The following is a 15,997-nucleotide window of genomic DNA, read 5'->3' as shown; positions in this document are numbered from 1 at the left end:
CTTTCTCCAAAGAGACTACACTAGACTAAGACACCAGAGTACTCTAGTATCTTTCTCCAAAGATACTAGACTAGACAAAGTCACTAGAGTACTCTGGTATCTTTCTCCATAGATACTAGACTGGACAAATGTACTAGAGCACTCTAGTATCTTTCTCCAAAGATACTACACTAGACAAAGATACTAGAGTACTCCATAGCCGAGTTTGGTATAAATAAAGGGTAGAACTGGTTCGATAAAAATTCCGTGCAAAAGATATACTTTATTAAATTGCATAACAATACCCTTCCATTTCCTCTAGCTTTCTATCTTTGTCCCACCCACTCTCCTGACATCAGTCTGAAGAAGGGTCTCAACCCGAAATGTTACCCATTCCTTCTTTCCAGAGATGCTGCCTACAATTTGTCTGCAATTCGTATAACTCAAATTGCAAACCTTAAAACCATAAAATATATAACAGTGCTGAATTAGTCAATTAAAGTGGTGTAACAATATTGAACATAAATATGTGCAACACAAGATCTTAATAACATAGGGAACTAAGAAAAGTTAAGACCTCATCTTAAGTGGATTTTATTCATAAAGGTGAAAGAGATTGTTAATTTGCAAGGCTGCTTTCCTTATATCTGATGTCTCGATTTATTACCACCATTGAATTGTGATAGATGTTAGTGAAAGAGGGATTATGGCAGAAGGTTGAACTTTCTTCAGATTTTTTTCCTTTTTACCAGGTATTGATGGAACAAGATCATACCCAATAAATTCCTTATATATTTTGCTGCCATTCTAACATTTCTCTCTTTGGAAACAAGTTTACTTTAGAAATTAAAAAAGTGTTGAACTAACTCAGCCAGTCAGGCAGCATCTCTGGAGAACATGCATAGGTGATGTTTCAAGTCAGAACCTCTCTTCAGGCATCGGAGATGGTCTGTTGAATCAAGAAACTCAAATAATGGTCCCAAAAAGACTGAAAACCAAGTTCTTAAATTAATGAAAAAAACATTTTGAAACTATAGAATTTATTTTTTGCAGTTGCTGCATCAGTATACAGTAAATCAGATTCATGTACATGTAGAAATATTGGGTGACTTCCCGTTTCATATATTCTTAAGCACATACAAACTTGCCACACAAATAAAACAGCTTCACAAATAAAGAATTAAGCCAGAACTTTTATTATCAATTGATTTTAACATTTTTGTTTGCCTACAATTGTTCATTTTGTCAAATGGAAAATGTAGATGCAATGTAATTGATTTTAAATAAAAAAATGCAACCCATCTCTATCCATTGAAATCATAAAAGGCAAATATATATATTTGTGTAAAATTATTCACAACATGGGGGAAGGTAAAAATGGACCAATTTTTGCCATGGAATTAAATTACAATCTTCAAAAGAAATTTAAATTCAGCACACCAATATTAATAATTTACACAATATGGAATTTAGGTTCACATGATAGCAAATTACGAATTTGCTAAGGCAAAAGAGGCTTGCATTTCATGCACATACACCAGTATACGAAAAGACTTTGTAAATACATTAAAGATCCAGCAACTTTAACTCTTACTTAATCCTAAACTTTGTTTAGCAGAACATACTTTGCACAACACAACTGCTCAGGAAATCTCTGACCAGCACTTTGCAAATACAGATGGAATATTATTAGCAAAACTACATCTACTCTCTTATTATTCAAAGTCAAATGAAATGCATATTGTTTCAAAACAAACGACATTATTCTTAGGCATGTACCACAAACAGCAATCAGATAAGCCTGAACATGTTCAAACACATACTTATGAAGAACACACCCATTTAATATTTTGGGTCAAAAGGCATCGGCCCCAGCTCAATTTCAACATTCGCCATGTGTCTTCCATTGGTACGTCCTGGCTTGTTCCATTTGCAATCCCTGTGGTGGTAAGCCTGCTGGTATTTCCTTTCAGGTCTCTGTTGCCTGGAGCCAGATGCATGTTTAGAATTATGTTTTCTGTATTTATCAGCATCATAAAGTGGACTGCAAAGATAAAAATTATTCATTATGGCTTTTGAGTGAAATAGCCAAGATTGTTCTATTAATTTGCAATTCCCAATGTGCATTATTATAAGTGCACTAAGTTTTTAGAAATACTATGGCCACATTTCAAGCAGCATTATAATAATCTTACATTAGAAAAGGAGTAGATGAATGTATTAACAATGATCCATTTGATACTTGGTCCTGGAGCATTGGTAAAGCAAAAAGGAACTCAGCAGGTTGAGGAAATATTTTATTGCCCATCAGCAAATATTATACATATATTTCATTTTTCAATTAATAGACTACCTAGATATCAATCAATAGACTCAATCAATCAATCAAAATTAAGGTGAGAGGGGCAAAGTTTAAAGATGATGTATGCAGAGGGTGGTGAGTCCCTGGAACTGGGGTTGGTGGTAGAGACAGATTTGAGAGTGGCATTTAAGAGCCTTTTGGATAGCCATGTGAATTTTCAGGAATGGAGGGATATGGATTATGTGCAGGCAGATTTGGTCTTGGCATCATGTTCAGACATTGTGGGCCAAAGGGCCTGCTTCTATCCAGTACTGTTCAATGTTCAAAAGTAATGAATCTTTTTCTTATTGAGGGATCCTAAATGAAGTGGGTTTGATTTGATGAATCTATCTTCTATTAATGGATATGTAAAGTAGAAAACTAAACATCTGCGGTCCAAACTGGCAATGGAATATTCAGTGCAGATTCCGATGAAGACACTGGCAGGCCCCAACTGACAGGAAATTATTGAAATTGATCTTCAATACCTCTTACACAGTTAAAAAGAAACAGGTGTAGAATACTTTTATAGGCTGGAATATGTCATGAACGGAAATCTGGTAGTCCTTACAGTTTGCCAAATATGAGAATAAAGTTGTAGTTCTTAAGATTTCTTTGTAAGTTAATATTTCAGGAATTTTGTTTGTCTCTACTATTTCTAGCTGAAATTCTGTTATGAGTGTTTACCCACTCCTACACCCAAAACATTCATTACAGAATTCCAAATATAACAGAAAATACTGGACAGTTCTCAGCAGGTTGGCAACACGACGGAAAAAGACATTCAAAGTTTCAGTAGTGGAGGAACAGCCATCAACCAAAATGCAAACTATTTCTCTTTCCACAGATGCTGAGGACATCCAGTATTTTCTGTTTTTATTTTACATTTTTAGCCTCTGGTGGCTTTTAGTTTAGCAAATTCCTATTGGCCAGGGTTGAATCAATCATGAATCAAATCGAAAACCAATCCCAAAGTTATATACAGTATCGTGCTCTATATCGGCCAATTTCAAATGGCGAGTTAAATTCTGAATATCAAGTAAATATAATCGTACAACTTAAATAAATTCAGAAACAAACAATTCTAAATCAACTGGATAAAAGAGCAAACTATTACCATGGTCCAAATTGATTAATGTAATTGTCACCAAACAAGTGCTGATAGATGTATCCATCCAGGTCATCAAAACCATCATGGTTGCCTTCTTGGTGCTCTGCAATATCTTCAAGATAATCTTCGACATCATTAACAAAATCAGAGAATAACATTTGGTCATGTATAAAAAGCCCATTACGGAAAAAACGGTTGATAAATTTCTCCAGCTCACTCCAGCGTTGGAAGTCAATCATCTCTCGTTGAAGGTAATTATGGAGAAGCTTGTGAAAGTCTTCCATCTTGATTGGGTCAAGGACTTTATTAAATAGGCTCAAAGATTCTTGGTGGGCACATTCAAAAACATCAGAGCAACCTTTAGGGCTCTTATAGTGTGCATGTTTTCCCAAGTGATCATGTTCACCCGATTCAAAATTGTGAGAGTTCACAGTGTGCATTCTGTGTGGTTTCCTTGAATTGCTACCATGGGTCTCCTCATGAGTGGCTTGTCTGGTTTTATACTGATAGGAATCTTTGTCTTCATGAACACCGTGTTGTCTGCACTTGTTCATTTTACATGGGTGTTCATTGTGACGTTGCTGGTATCCATGACGTCTAGTTTTTGCATCTCCTGCATCATCACGCCTCTTATTTTTGTGAAATAATTTTTTTGCTGAGTTTTGGAAGTTCTGGAATGTGGATTTAACAGAATCAGAGAATCTCTTCAAATTTTCTTTAACGGCTTCTTTTGCCAGTTTAATCTTTTCTTTATGATGACGCACAAACTCTTTAGTTGAGTTTTTCACAGCGTCAAACGTATTCTTAAATGATCTTATAAAGCCTTTAGATTGTTTCTTTTTATCCCTAGTTCCATAAAACTCCCGATTTGTTTTTGTCTCTTGTTTTGCTGTTTCCTTAGTTTCAGGGTCTGTGTTTTCTTCCTTTGATTCAATATAAAGTCTTTCCCACAAGTCAGAGCGTTGCTGTTCAAAATCCAATTTTTTCTCTAGCTCTGCAAGTCTTGTTTGTAAACCTTCTGTTATTTTACCATCTTGGGCTGTATTAGGCATAGATTGAAAATGACTCAAAGTATCCAGTTCCTTACGCAGTGCGTCAGTTATTTCTCTTTCTTTATCCAATTCCTTTCTTAGCATCTGAGCCTCAGTCACAAGGGTCCCCTTCTGTAGAAGGAAACTGTGTACTTGTTGTTTTTCTTCTTCGAGATGATCCTTTAGTCTCTGGTTTTCCGTGATGATTGTTTCAGCATCCATTCCCTTTCCTTCCAATGTCCTGATTTGTTCCCTCAATTTCCGAAGCTCATTCTGCAACAAGGATAATGCTTTCTCTTCATGCTCCAGGGATTCCTTCATACGCTGGTTTTCTTTGGCAAGCATTTGCTGCTGTAACTCAACAGAAAGCCTCTCATCCACAGTTTCTTTTAAACGAGTTTCCAAGTTTTTTCCTTGTGACTAAATAATCATAATAAAAATGGTTAAATATCCATTTGTAATGGTAATGCGTATTATAAAGTCAGTTTATTGGTCATATTGTAGGGCAACAAAATTAAATAGGAGCCGAATTCTACATTTCAATAACCATTAAGTACATGCTATATTTCAAATATTCTGAATAGACCTATTGAAAGACCTTACTGAAATGATTGAAAATTCTAAATAGGTATCCCTTCTGCTGTTACTAGTAGATGGTCACCATATTTTCTGAACAGTCTTTTCTGGAAATCACTGAAGCAGATGGGGAATCAAACTATTTTCTATTGTAACAATTTCTTTGGAAAAATAGAAATCTCATCTGTAGAAACCTTTAAGTTGTAGTTACCACCCCTAACTTGCTGGGAAATTCCAATCTCACATACCACAAGCTTTTCACAGCAATGGTCATCAATTATGAAAAACAGTATTTAAGAGTACCTATCTGAAAAGATACATGCAATCATAAAGAAAGCTGATCAACACCTCTACTTCCTTAGAAGATTGAGGAGATTCAGTATGTCAATAAATACTCTCTTAAACTTCTACAGGTGTACAGGAGAGAGCATATTGACTGGTTGTATCATGGCCTGGTTTGGCAACTCAAATGCTCACGAACAAAGATTACAAAAAGTGGTGAACACTGCCCAGTCTATCATGAGTACCGACCTCCCCATTAGATCTATAGGAGTCTCTGCCGAAAAAAGGTAGCCAGCATTAGAGACCCACACCACACTGGCCATACTCTCATTTCACTCCTGCTATTGGGAAGGTGGTATGGGAGCCTGAAAACTAACATCCAGTTTCAGTAACAGCTTCTTCCCTACAATCATCAGACTATTAAACACTACAACCTCCAAACAGGCTCCAAGTTAAATAGATTTGCGGGCATTTTCGTGTCTTTGCACCATTATTGCTTGTTATAGAACTTTTTTGTTCTTTATTACAATGTTATGGTGCTATATTTGCATTTGTGTTATGCTGCTGTAAATAAGAATTTAATTTGTTCCATTTCAGGACATATGACAATAAAACACTTGAAAATAACTTAATATTTCATCGGTAATCCATTACTCCTCTGAGCATAGAGAAATACTTTTGAGAGAAAGTGATTCACCAGGTCATCTAGGAACTCATTCTGGACGGCAAAAGTATATTGCCATCTGTGTACTTTTGTACGCTGTGTTCAGTCATCCACAGAATGCCAAGTAGTACAAGAGCAAATAATCTTACAAACTAACATTTGTAGAAATGTAATGACTTCATTGTCCTGAATGGAATCAATTTACACTTGTTCTAAAAAGCCTTCTGATATCAGAATAATGATGCTAAAATTTAAATATTCACTGCATTGTCTAAACGAGCACACAGAAATAACATTGACCCTGATATTTTTAGTTTTATGCCATTGTAGATGTGAGAAAGAAATCAAAAGGCATCTTAGAATAGAGGGTTAAAGAATAATATTGAATAAGGATGGAGGAGAATTAGAAAGTAATTTATGCATATTAATTATACTTAAAGTGAATGGATAGATTGTTCATGATGGCATCATTTATGAATTGCATTAGACATGGAAAATATCTGCTAATTTCAAATATACAGAAATGCTTCATGCTTTCTGTAATCTGAACAGCCTTCTCTGTGGTCTTCAGTCATGGGTTATGGGGAGAAGGGAGGGTGGGGAGAAGGGAGGAGAATGGGGTTAAGAGGGAAAGATTGATCAGCCATGATTGAATTGCGGAGCAGACTTGATGGGCCGAATGGCCTAATTCTATTCCTATCACTTATGAACTTACGAACCACTTTGTGGAGAGGCTTGCATGTGTCTAAGATCCTGGGAGCCGAACCATTTGGAGAATGCTCCTGGCAGGGGTCAGCCATGGCAGGAAGTTTGAGGGGGAGGTTCCTGGCAAAGCAGAGATTAACTCCCAACATTCCATGGAGTTGGACTCGGGTAGGTGTCTGACAAGATGGCGTGGTGAATGTTCGTGCATGTTAAAAGATTTCACTCGCAGGCGTTCACCTGGAGGGACATACTGCAATAAAGTCTGTGGCTCTGGAATCAGCCTTTTCAGCCATCTCAAGACCCACAGAAAGGCTCCGACAGGGCACTCATACCCGACTTCAACAATCGATAATGATCTGAACAATAGCACAAAACTAATTATTCAGGTTTGTTTGCTGGAGAATTTAGATCAATCTGGAGAATACTGGCAGATCCTGTATTTAATCCATAATATTTGATAACATTTTACTAATTTCAATACAAATAATGTGCTTTATAATATATCAAGAAAATCAATACAGGTATCCAAGAGCAGTTAGTACCTGAAGTTCTGTTTGTTTTTGTTTCAGTTGCTGATTCTCCCTTTTCATTTTATCCATTTGTTCAGTCAGTGTCAGAAGCATGTCAGGATCTTCCTTTTTTTCTTCCAATAAATCTTCAGTTCCATCCTAATTTACAACAGGATATCTATAAATGTTAGTGAAGCTAACATAATAAATTGTATTTATTACCACTAAAATTGCAAATTATTTTGCTGTAATCTTATTTATTTCCCCAACTGGCTCTGGAGAGGATCCAGAGGAGGTTTACAAGAATGATCCCAGGAATTAGTAGGTTAACCTATGATTAGCGTTTGTCGGCACTGGGCCTATACTCGCTGGAGTTTAGAAGAATGAGGGGGGGACCTCGTTGAAACATACAGAATAGTGAAAAGGCTTGGATAGAGTGGATGTGGAGAGGATGTTTCCACTAGTGGGAGAGTCTAGGACTGGAGGTCATGGCCTCAGAATTAAAGGACGTTCTTTTAGGAAGGAGATGAGGAGAATGAGGTTAGGAGGGAGAGATAGATCAGCCATGATTGTATGATGGAGTAGACTAGATGGGCTGAATGGCCTAATTCTACACCAATCACATAATTTATGACTTTAACCCCACTCTTCACTCGCTGAATGTACTGACTGATGTTCAGTATTAGACAACACCACTTGCCTGTTATTTTATAGAATGTATACTGTAATTACTTCAGAATAGCCTCAACAGATGGTATAATTAAATTATCTACAACGCAGACAGCATGCTGAACCTAATTCACTTTCAGTAGGGGATTGGGCAGTGTGGTTGGCAAACAAATACAAATATCTTGTGCTCAGGATACTGTCCAGAAGAAACCTTTTTTTAAAAAGATTATGGATGGAATTTGTTCCTCACCAGGCAAAATTTCCCACCCTTTTCCCCTGAAGTCCACAATGGCAGATTTCCAGCAAAGCAAATTTCTATTTTCCCCAGTCAGGATGGTCTCTGCTGACCCTAAAATCCTGGCCTTGGGGCCTTTTAGTTTAGGTGCCCGGACTTCTACAGGACAGCCAATTTCCTACGGAAATATGGGATATCCAATACGAACATATCCCTGAAACCCCACTTAAAGACATGGAGTTGAGTTCTGCAGGATTTTCTATAAACTCATATTTCCAGTCTTCTAGCCATCACAACTATCACCTCTACCCCTATAGAATATACATTCAACATAAAATCTGGACTATGAACTTGTTCTTATTAGTGTAGACAGGGTAATTATCCAAGTATTTTAATACGCAACATTCTGCATGAAACGTTCAAACACATTTTCACACTGTATCTCTAAACTAAACATATTATACTTGAGGGAAGATAGTTGCAGAACTTGGTAAAGTCAACTCAGGTCAATTGTGCTTTGATAAGCAAAGCTGAATGAGTAAAAATAAAGTTATTTCAGAAACATGCCACTGGAAAACTATTTTGTAAGTCACAGAATCTGGAAAGGTCAATCATGTTCAAAGAGAAAAACACCAATGCTACACTCCAATTTAACCAAATCATGAATGTGCTAGACCAGAATTCAAGGGTTCTTAATAATTTGGGAGTTGAATTTGGGCGATTGTGGTCATGGTGGGGAGGATCTGGTGGTGAAAGAGGACAGTGCAAGCACAAACCTAGCGAGGGAGAAAAATATGTTTGCATGGTCAACCTGGGAAGCAAAGTGAATAAGTTAAACAATCTAATTGCCAGGAATTGGAAAAGAATGCTGAAAAAAAAATGCCCAAATGGCAAAGCGTTTGTAAATCGAGCAATTTTTCTCCTAAAGATTTTCAGAGGGCCTCTCATCAATGAATCTCAACAAATTCACATTTTGAAAGTTGCATAACAGTGAAAGCCACACAAAAAAAGACTATTCAACACTTTGCAGTTTCACCGAGATGCGTTCAGAAATTGTTTTTTCAGGAGACTAATCAATTTGCTTCTTGACATATCGAATGCTAGTATACATTATTTATTTTTTATTTTACAATTTTATTGGGAGATTATTTATTTTGGCTAGGAAAGAGGTACACAAGGTAAGCCTTGTGTCTGTGAAACATTACGATTTAATGACCTACCATACTGTCTGTATAGGGGTCTTGATCCTTTTGGCACTGAAAGAGATCATCCTTCATATCATTCAATTCTTCTTCATGGATTTTTTCTACAATTTTCTGCTGTTCTTGTATTTGGGTCGTCCCTGCAATTATCCAAAACAAAACACACCATCGCACTATCAAAAAAAGACTTTTGGATGTTATCTTACCAGTGCATTATTGGATGTTTACTTGATAAATATGGAAGATCTACCATTCACATGTAAGTGATGAGATAATGATTTGTGAAGTAAATGCAGTAATGTAACCCCAAAAATATCTATAACCACACTTTTCTAAAGTGTTCTTTATAGAAATGTGACGATTGATATTTCATTAGCTGTCGCAGTCAAGTCATCCCAACTTTATACTTTAAACAAGCATTCAACTCTTCACTTTCCTCAGCTTCAATTGAAAATTAAAGTTTACCCTACTTTGTGCGCATAAATTTAAGTATTTTCAACATTAACAAATGATCATTTCCACGAGTTAAAAAAGATTTTGCAAGAATAAAGCAAATTTTTTTTGAGCTTTCACTTTTGCGGATCATCCAAGTTGTGCAAAATGATTGCTAGAAATAAAACGATGACCCACTAAAACCATGAGCAGGCCAATATTAAGCTACAAACACAAAAGTGCTTTAAATTATTCACTAGAAGCAAAATCAACTCTATTGCTCTCTCTGCAGATGAGGCCGGTTTCCTGAATGTTGCCAACATTTTGTTTTACTTTAGATTGCCAATAAGCATATTATTTAGTATCTACACAAAATTACATTTGAAACTACTCACTCAACTTATCCAATTTTCTTTTCTTAAATTTTATGTACAACACTATTACAACTGCCATGTGGTCCTGAGGAGGTGAGGCAGTTTTCCCTTTACATAATGTCTTAACCTGCAAAGGTAAAATCCATCCAGTACAAGCTTCCCAATGCTAGCTCAATTTTTTTAAACTAGAATTTACAAAAACTGTGTTCTTTTTTTCTTGATTTTTAAATATTCGTTTTTTGTTTTGTAGTTTCTCCCAATGTAAATGACACTTTTTTCAGTCAATTTAATTTACATTTTCTGCTGCCAATTTCCAGGCAGCCACCAACTGGACCTTTTGGTCCACTTTCAAATGAGATAACCCAGGAGGCAAACTTCTCATGCCTGCTCTTAATTTTTTAAGCATTAGTTCATAGCACTGTTGCGCCATATTCTTTTTAATGCTTATTAATGCAGCCGGTTGCATTAAAATATTATTATATTTAAAAGGGAGAGCAATTGTTGAAGGTTTGCAAGGCATTTTAAAATGCAAGTATAATCTTGTTTTTACAAAACCCATCTTGATGTTCACATTTTCACTTATAGCTCTTGAAATTTCAAATAAATTGCTGACACCCGGAAAAGTCACCTCAACAGTAACTAATGAACAATCAATTTTTGTGTGTACATGCAGTTGTCTGGTTCAATTCAATGTTGCAGATACATTTCCCTCGGATTTAGTGTCACTCATACTGGCATGTTGAGGAAAAGAGATTCAGTGGACATGCACAAAGTAAATGGCCAATACAGTGAAGTATTAGCTCACAAATAAACCTAAACAAATAATTCACAAGTTCAAGCAAGAACTTCATTTAGATTCTATCTGCAATTGAGGGTCAGAACAGTTCGGCAGTTTTCTTGATGGTCTAATGAATAAAAATATCCTTAGACAAAGCACAAAGCCATGTAGCCTAGAAGAGGTTGGTTTCCAGATGCATAAACCGAAGGAGTGCCAGATTTAGCCTTACCCCATAGACTGGTTCTTTTTGTGCACAACCCGCAGGCATTGGCACTTTCATTTTACTGCACATCGTGTATGTGTATGTGACAAATAAATTTGACTTGACTTGACTTGGTACCAGAGAGCTAACAACAATTATTGAAGGACAGGGCATGGAAATAAATGGGAGTAAAACAAGAACATAAAAAGTAGTGAATTATATACAATAACATAAAAATATTAGGAATATTGGAGATGTGAATTTAGGCCGCATCAGTTTAATTATTATTTTTCCTAATTTAGCACTGACTACTGTGTGTATTCTTTTCAAACGAGTTACTTTTAGTTCAAAAGATAGTAAAATAATGTTAAAGTATCCTCTATTCAGAAATATTTCAACAATATAGCTCAAAGATTGAGAAATAATAATCATTGTTTCTCATCAAACAAATTAAACTGCATTGAAACCGTTTCATTGTGCAAAGTTAGTGGAACAGGGAGACTATATTTTATTAGACATTGGCTTTAATCCTAGTTGGTTCTCTTGAGCCAGAAGCATCTTCAACTAATTTCAAGAGGCTTATATAATAAAGAAATGGCCCATCTTTAACCAGCTTCTGGTACACATGATGCACACAAATCAAAAGAGCCACAACTTTATATGCATTGGAGAACATGGGTTTTTTTTAAAACTGATCCTCACGAGTGTCTATAATGTGAGCATGAATTCAATTTGCTGGGGTAGAACCAGTGCAGTAAATAAATATTGTTACCAGAGAGAGATCACTTCATTAAGGTGAAAATTAATAAGCCAGAAGTGAGAGAGAAATTGAGTGCCAAAGTGTACAGTTAAGAGCACTAACTTAGTATTTTTCCAAGTAATAAGCAATCCCCATAAGTACTCTATCTTTTTGAAATTCTAAGTATAAACTTAAAATATACATTTTAAAGCAATTTTTTTAAAGAAAAAGTTTAATGGGGGCTATCAAGAGCAAGGATGGCCTTCTCATACTCCCCATTATTTCAAATGAGCTTCATCTCACCCCTCTTCAGAGGCAACTGGCTGCCATCTTGAAAGTCTCCTAAACAGGGATCAAGTATTAAATTTGCAGGTTAGTCTCAACCCCAGATGCATGTATTTCAACAGAGACGATACAAATACTAAAAAATGCAAGTACATGCGCAGGTTTACAATCAGTTATGTGTGTACACACATATAAAAGGCACTACTGCCTTTGGCAACATGACAAACTGAAAGTGTGGCAGTGCAGCTTCATTTACCATTACACTTGAACATTCTCGCCCTGTTTAATGATCAAACAGCCATAAGGGGATTTTGAATGATGTGGCATTGTAAAACATGACCTACCGATCACATTTTAAATATGTGGCATTTCATTCTTGGATTTGATGATTTACGATTCACATGTATTCTATTTCACTGCATCTATATTTGATTCCCAAAAATCAAATATCAAAATATATCTAGCTCGCTATTAATTGTAATTGTGCCCACAAAAGAGACGATGATCAGTTGGGTAAGTTATTTATTATCCATTATTTGGATATGGCAAATGCAACTAAATGTGGAGGATATACGATATATACACAAAATAAATTATTCTTAAAACTATAACAAACCCAACTGTATGTTCAAACAATTAAAACAGCAATGTAAAGATCTTTTTAGAGACCTCAGACATTTTCTCTTCTTGGCATACATTTTTTCTGAGCATGCACTGATTCACATTGTAGCTTATGTGCAGGGTTTCATTGAATAGGTATACCTTTCAATTTATATAAACAGCTTAACATACCTCAATTAGGAATGTCACAATAAAATTATACAATGATTTTCAAAAGATAAAAAAGTATGCAATAAATCCAAGTGAAACATAGTGGACAGGAACATTATATTGGTTCATGCTTATATTATTTGTACTTAGATATTTCAAGTTCATTTTCACTCTTCCCCCCTCCCCCCAAAAAAAATGTAATGCAAATGTTCAAAAGCATTTTCCATTCTTAAAAGTCATGCATTGTATTTTTGCAGACATTCACCAAAGCACATTTTTTCTAAAAGTTCATGCATATATATTTAAAGTAAATCATCAAAACTTAACATTAAAATTGCAATCTAACGATCAAGATTTTTTGCATGCTACAAGAAATAAAAGATTATGAATGTTGTACATTGCACCAACAAATTTCAATAAATATGTACATGCTGAAACAATGGCAGTTAAAAAAAATGTTAGGGGCATTTACTATACATAGCCAACCAATATTAAACCAAATTGTACATGCTCTGAATGCTGCTGGCTCAAATCCAAATGTTCAATATGAAGAAACCTCATCTTAACTACTGCACGCATTATCGTTAGCTCAAATAGAAAACTATCGTTAAACCATATAATTGTTAAAACAAAACCTGGGCAGCACGTGGCACAGCTGGAGTTGCTGCCTTACAGCCCAGAGACCGGGTTCAATCCTGACTGGTGCTGTCTGTACGGAGTTTGCACGTTCTCCCCGGAAGCTCCGGTTTTCTCCCACACTCCAAAGACGTACAGGTTTGTAGGCTAAATGGCTTCGGTAAAAACTGTAAAATGTCTCTAGGGTAGTGTTAGTGTAAGGGGATCGCTGGTCGGCGCAGACAGTAGGCCGAAGGGCCTGTTTCTGCACTGTATCGCTAAACTAAACTAAAAGTAGACAATCTAGTATTTAGTACACTTGTTGAAGCACTTTGATGCTTTGAAGTGTATGGATTTAGACCTGATCACACCTGTCCCAGTTGCTATTAAGTTGAAGACTGAGATTTCCTTTTGTAAAGGGTGCATTAAAAATCTTCATAAATTAGAATCATCACAAAAATGCTAGTATTCAAAACATTTTTGGTACGTTGTTTGTTTTCTTTACACATACAAGAAAAAAAAAGAAATCTATAAATAAAAACAGCAGTGGTAATGGTGAAGCTAATAGAGCTGTATTTCACAGTTCCAGCACCTAGGTTCCACCCTGACTGTGTGGAGAACTGGTGGGCCATTGGTCTTGTTTCCATGTTGTATGACTATGAGTTACAACTTCTGTACTACATGTACTTAAACAGCTGGAACCGTGCCATTGTTCATTTCATTAGAAGCAAATGACAAATTTTCCTTTAAAATATACAAAGCTAAGACTAGTGAAGGGAAAAAAACTGCAGTTGCTGGTTAAAGTCGAAGGTAGACACAAAATGCTGAAGTAACTCAGCGGGTCAGGCAGCATCTCCGGAGAGAAGGAATGGGCGACGTTTCGGGTCGAGACTCTTCTACCAAAGCTAAGAATATCTTTGCATTTAAAACCTAAGAGCATTTAGAGCAATAAAGCTTGCAGTGTCAAGGCCGGTTCCGAGTCTCTAGTTACCATTGCAATGCATGTAAATTTGATAAAATATTTCCACACAATTCTCATGGCTTTGGTTGTTGTACTCACTGCCAATCTTACCTTCAAATTCACCTGAAAATACATAAAAAACTAACTATAAGCCACAATACAGAACAAAAAACTGTACGTCACTTCACACCAGACTGGCCTTTAAACCAAATGCATTACACCAATAACACACGCATGGAAGGTTTGGAAGCTCATTTCCCCAAATTCGGACGAATGAGCACGTGACAGTTGGCAGTTCAATTTACTGTTTAATCTCAGGATTGAAAGGTGGTAATGTGTTCTGAAAGCATGCATTTTCATCGGCTTTTTTCTTTATATTATCTTTCGATTGTAAAACAAGCATATGCCAACAGATGGCTTCAAGAACCAAAGAAAAAAGTATAACACAAGTCCTCTGCACCTGTTTGTAGTCTTTCACATACACATTTTTAAATTCCTCATGATAGGTATTTCCATTAAGGCTGCATTTTAGTAACCAACGACAACTGAGACATAACAAAATACAGTAAACCCTTGCTATAATGGGCCATGCAGAGGGGGGCAGAATGCTGTCCGTTATTGCCAAATGTCCGCTATAACCAAGTATGATATTATCATTGTATAAGTAGTAGAACCAAAAAGTTGTTGGTTGATGCACAAAAGAACACAAAGTGCTGGAGTAACTCAGCAGGTCAGGCAGCATCTTTGGAGAACATGGATAAGTGACTTTTCGTTTCGAGACCTTTCTTCAGAATCCCAATCTAGAACTGGGCCTGAATCCAAGTGAGTTGACGGCCCTGGCCTGCTGGCAGCCAGGGGAGGGGCGGGGATCGGTGGAATCAATGGTCGTGGCCTGTGGGCAGTTGGAATACAGGTAAAAGTCGGCGGTAGCAGCAACGGCCTGGAAGCAGCTGGAGAGGGGTTGGGGGCCAGGGCAGCCGGGTCTGTAGGCATGCGGCCGGGGAGGCTGTGGGAGCTAAGGGTGGCGTTGGCAGCCGTCGGTAGGTTCGACCGCTATAACTGAAATCCGTTATAAAAAGGTCTGTCAAAACGAGGGTTTACTGTACAGTATAGTTCTCTCTGACAAGTCATCCCAATCCTACCCCTAAACAATGAGTGCCCTCTGCATAAACCATAATGATGTCTTATTTCCAGCCTTCTCAATGAACTAACAAGAAAATTAGTTACTCCAGCTTTTTGTGTCTATCTTAGGTAATTTTTAAATATAACTCTCATACTTTCTAGGTGGACAGGTAGCAGAGGTTATAAAGGTCACCAAGAAGAATGTAGCAGAATCAAAAACAATAGTCTGCATTAGCTCAGTGATACCGTAAACTTAAGAAAAGAATAGCAAACTAATGTAACAAGATTGCACTATCTAAGGCTACAGAACAAATTTTCTATTTCCCCCTCCCTCAATTCACTTTGTAAATGTATTCAACTGAGTTTTACACTAAACCTCTCTCCATTCTTCTTTTATTCTCTATTTTCAAAATC

The 15,997-nt window shown here is 36.6% G+C and overlaps 1 protein-coding gene across 3 annotated transcripts in view; it reads right to left on the bottom strand.

Annotated features, from left to right (window-relative positions):
• Positions 1–1,020: 1,020 nt before the first annotated feature.
• The window catches only part of ccpg1 (cell cycle progression 1), a 35,111-nt gene continuing 20,134 nt past the window's right edge, over positions 1,021–15,997 (bottom strand). For 2 of the 3 annotated variants that reach the window (XM_078427468.1, XM_078427466.1), the window contains exons 7-11: positions 12,133–12,171; positions 9,323–9,444; positions 7,232–7,357; positions 3,438–4,882; positions 1,021–2,023 (exon numbers count right to left, since the gene is read on the bottom strand). In XM_078427468.1, the coding sequence (XP_078283594.1) occupies positions 1,822–2,023; positions 3,438–4,882; positions 7,232–7,357; positions 9,323–9,444; positions 12,133–12,171 (1,934 nt within the window). In that variant the 3' untranslated portion in view covers positions 1,021–1,821. The remainder of the gene's footprint in view (positions 2,024–3,437; positions 4,883–7,231; positions 7,358–9,322; positions 9,445–12,132; positions 12,172–15,997) is intronic. The other variant, XM_078427467.1, reaches the window with a different exon arrangement.

The sequence above is a fragment of the Rhinoraja longicauda genome, chromosome 33, assembly GCF_053455715.1.
Source record: "Rhinoraja longicauda isolate Sanriku21f chromosome 33, sRhiLon1.1, whole genome shotgun sequence".
NCBI classification, from domain to species: domain Eukaryota; kingdom Metazoa; phylum Chordata; class Chondrichthyes; order Rajiformes; family Arhynchobatidae; genus Rhinoraja; species Rhinoraja longicauda.
Note: the sequence above shows the minus strand (reverse complement) of the source record. Positions and strands in the feature narration are given on the sequence as shown.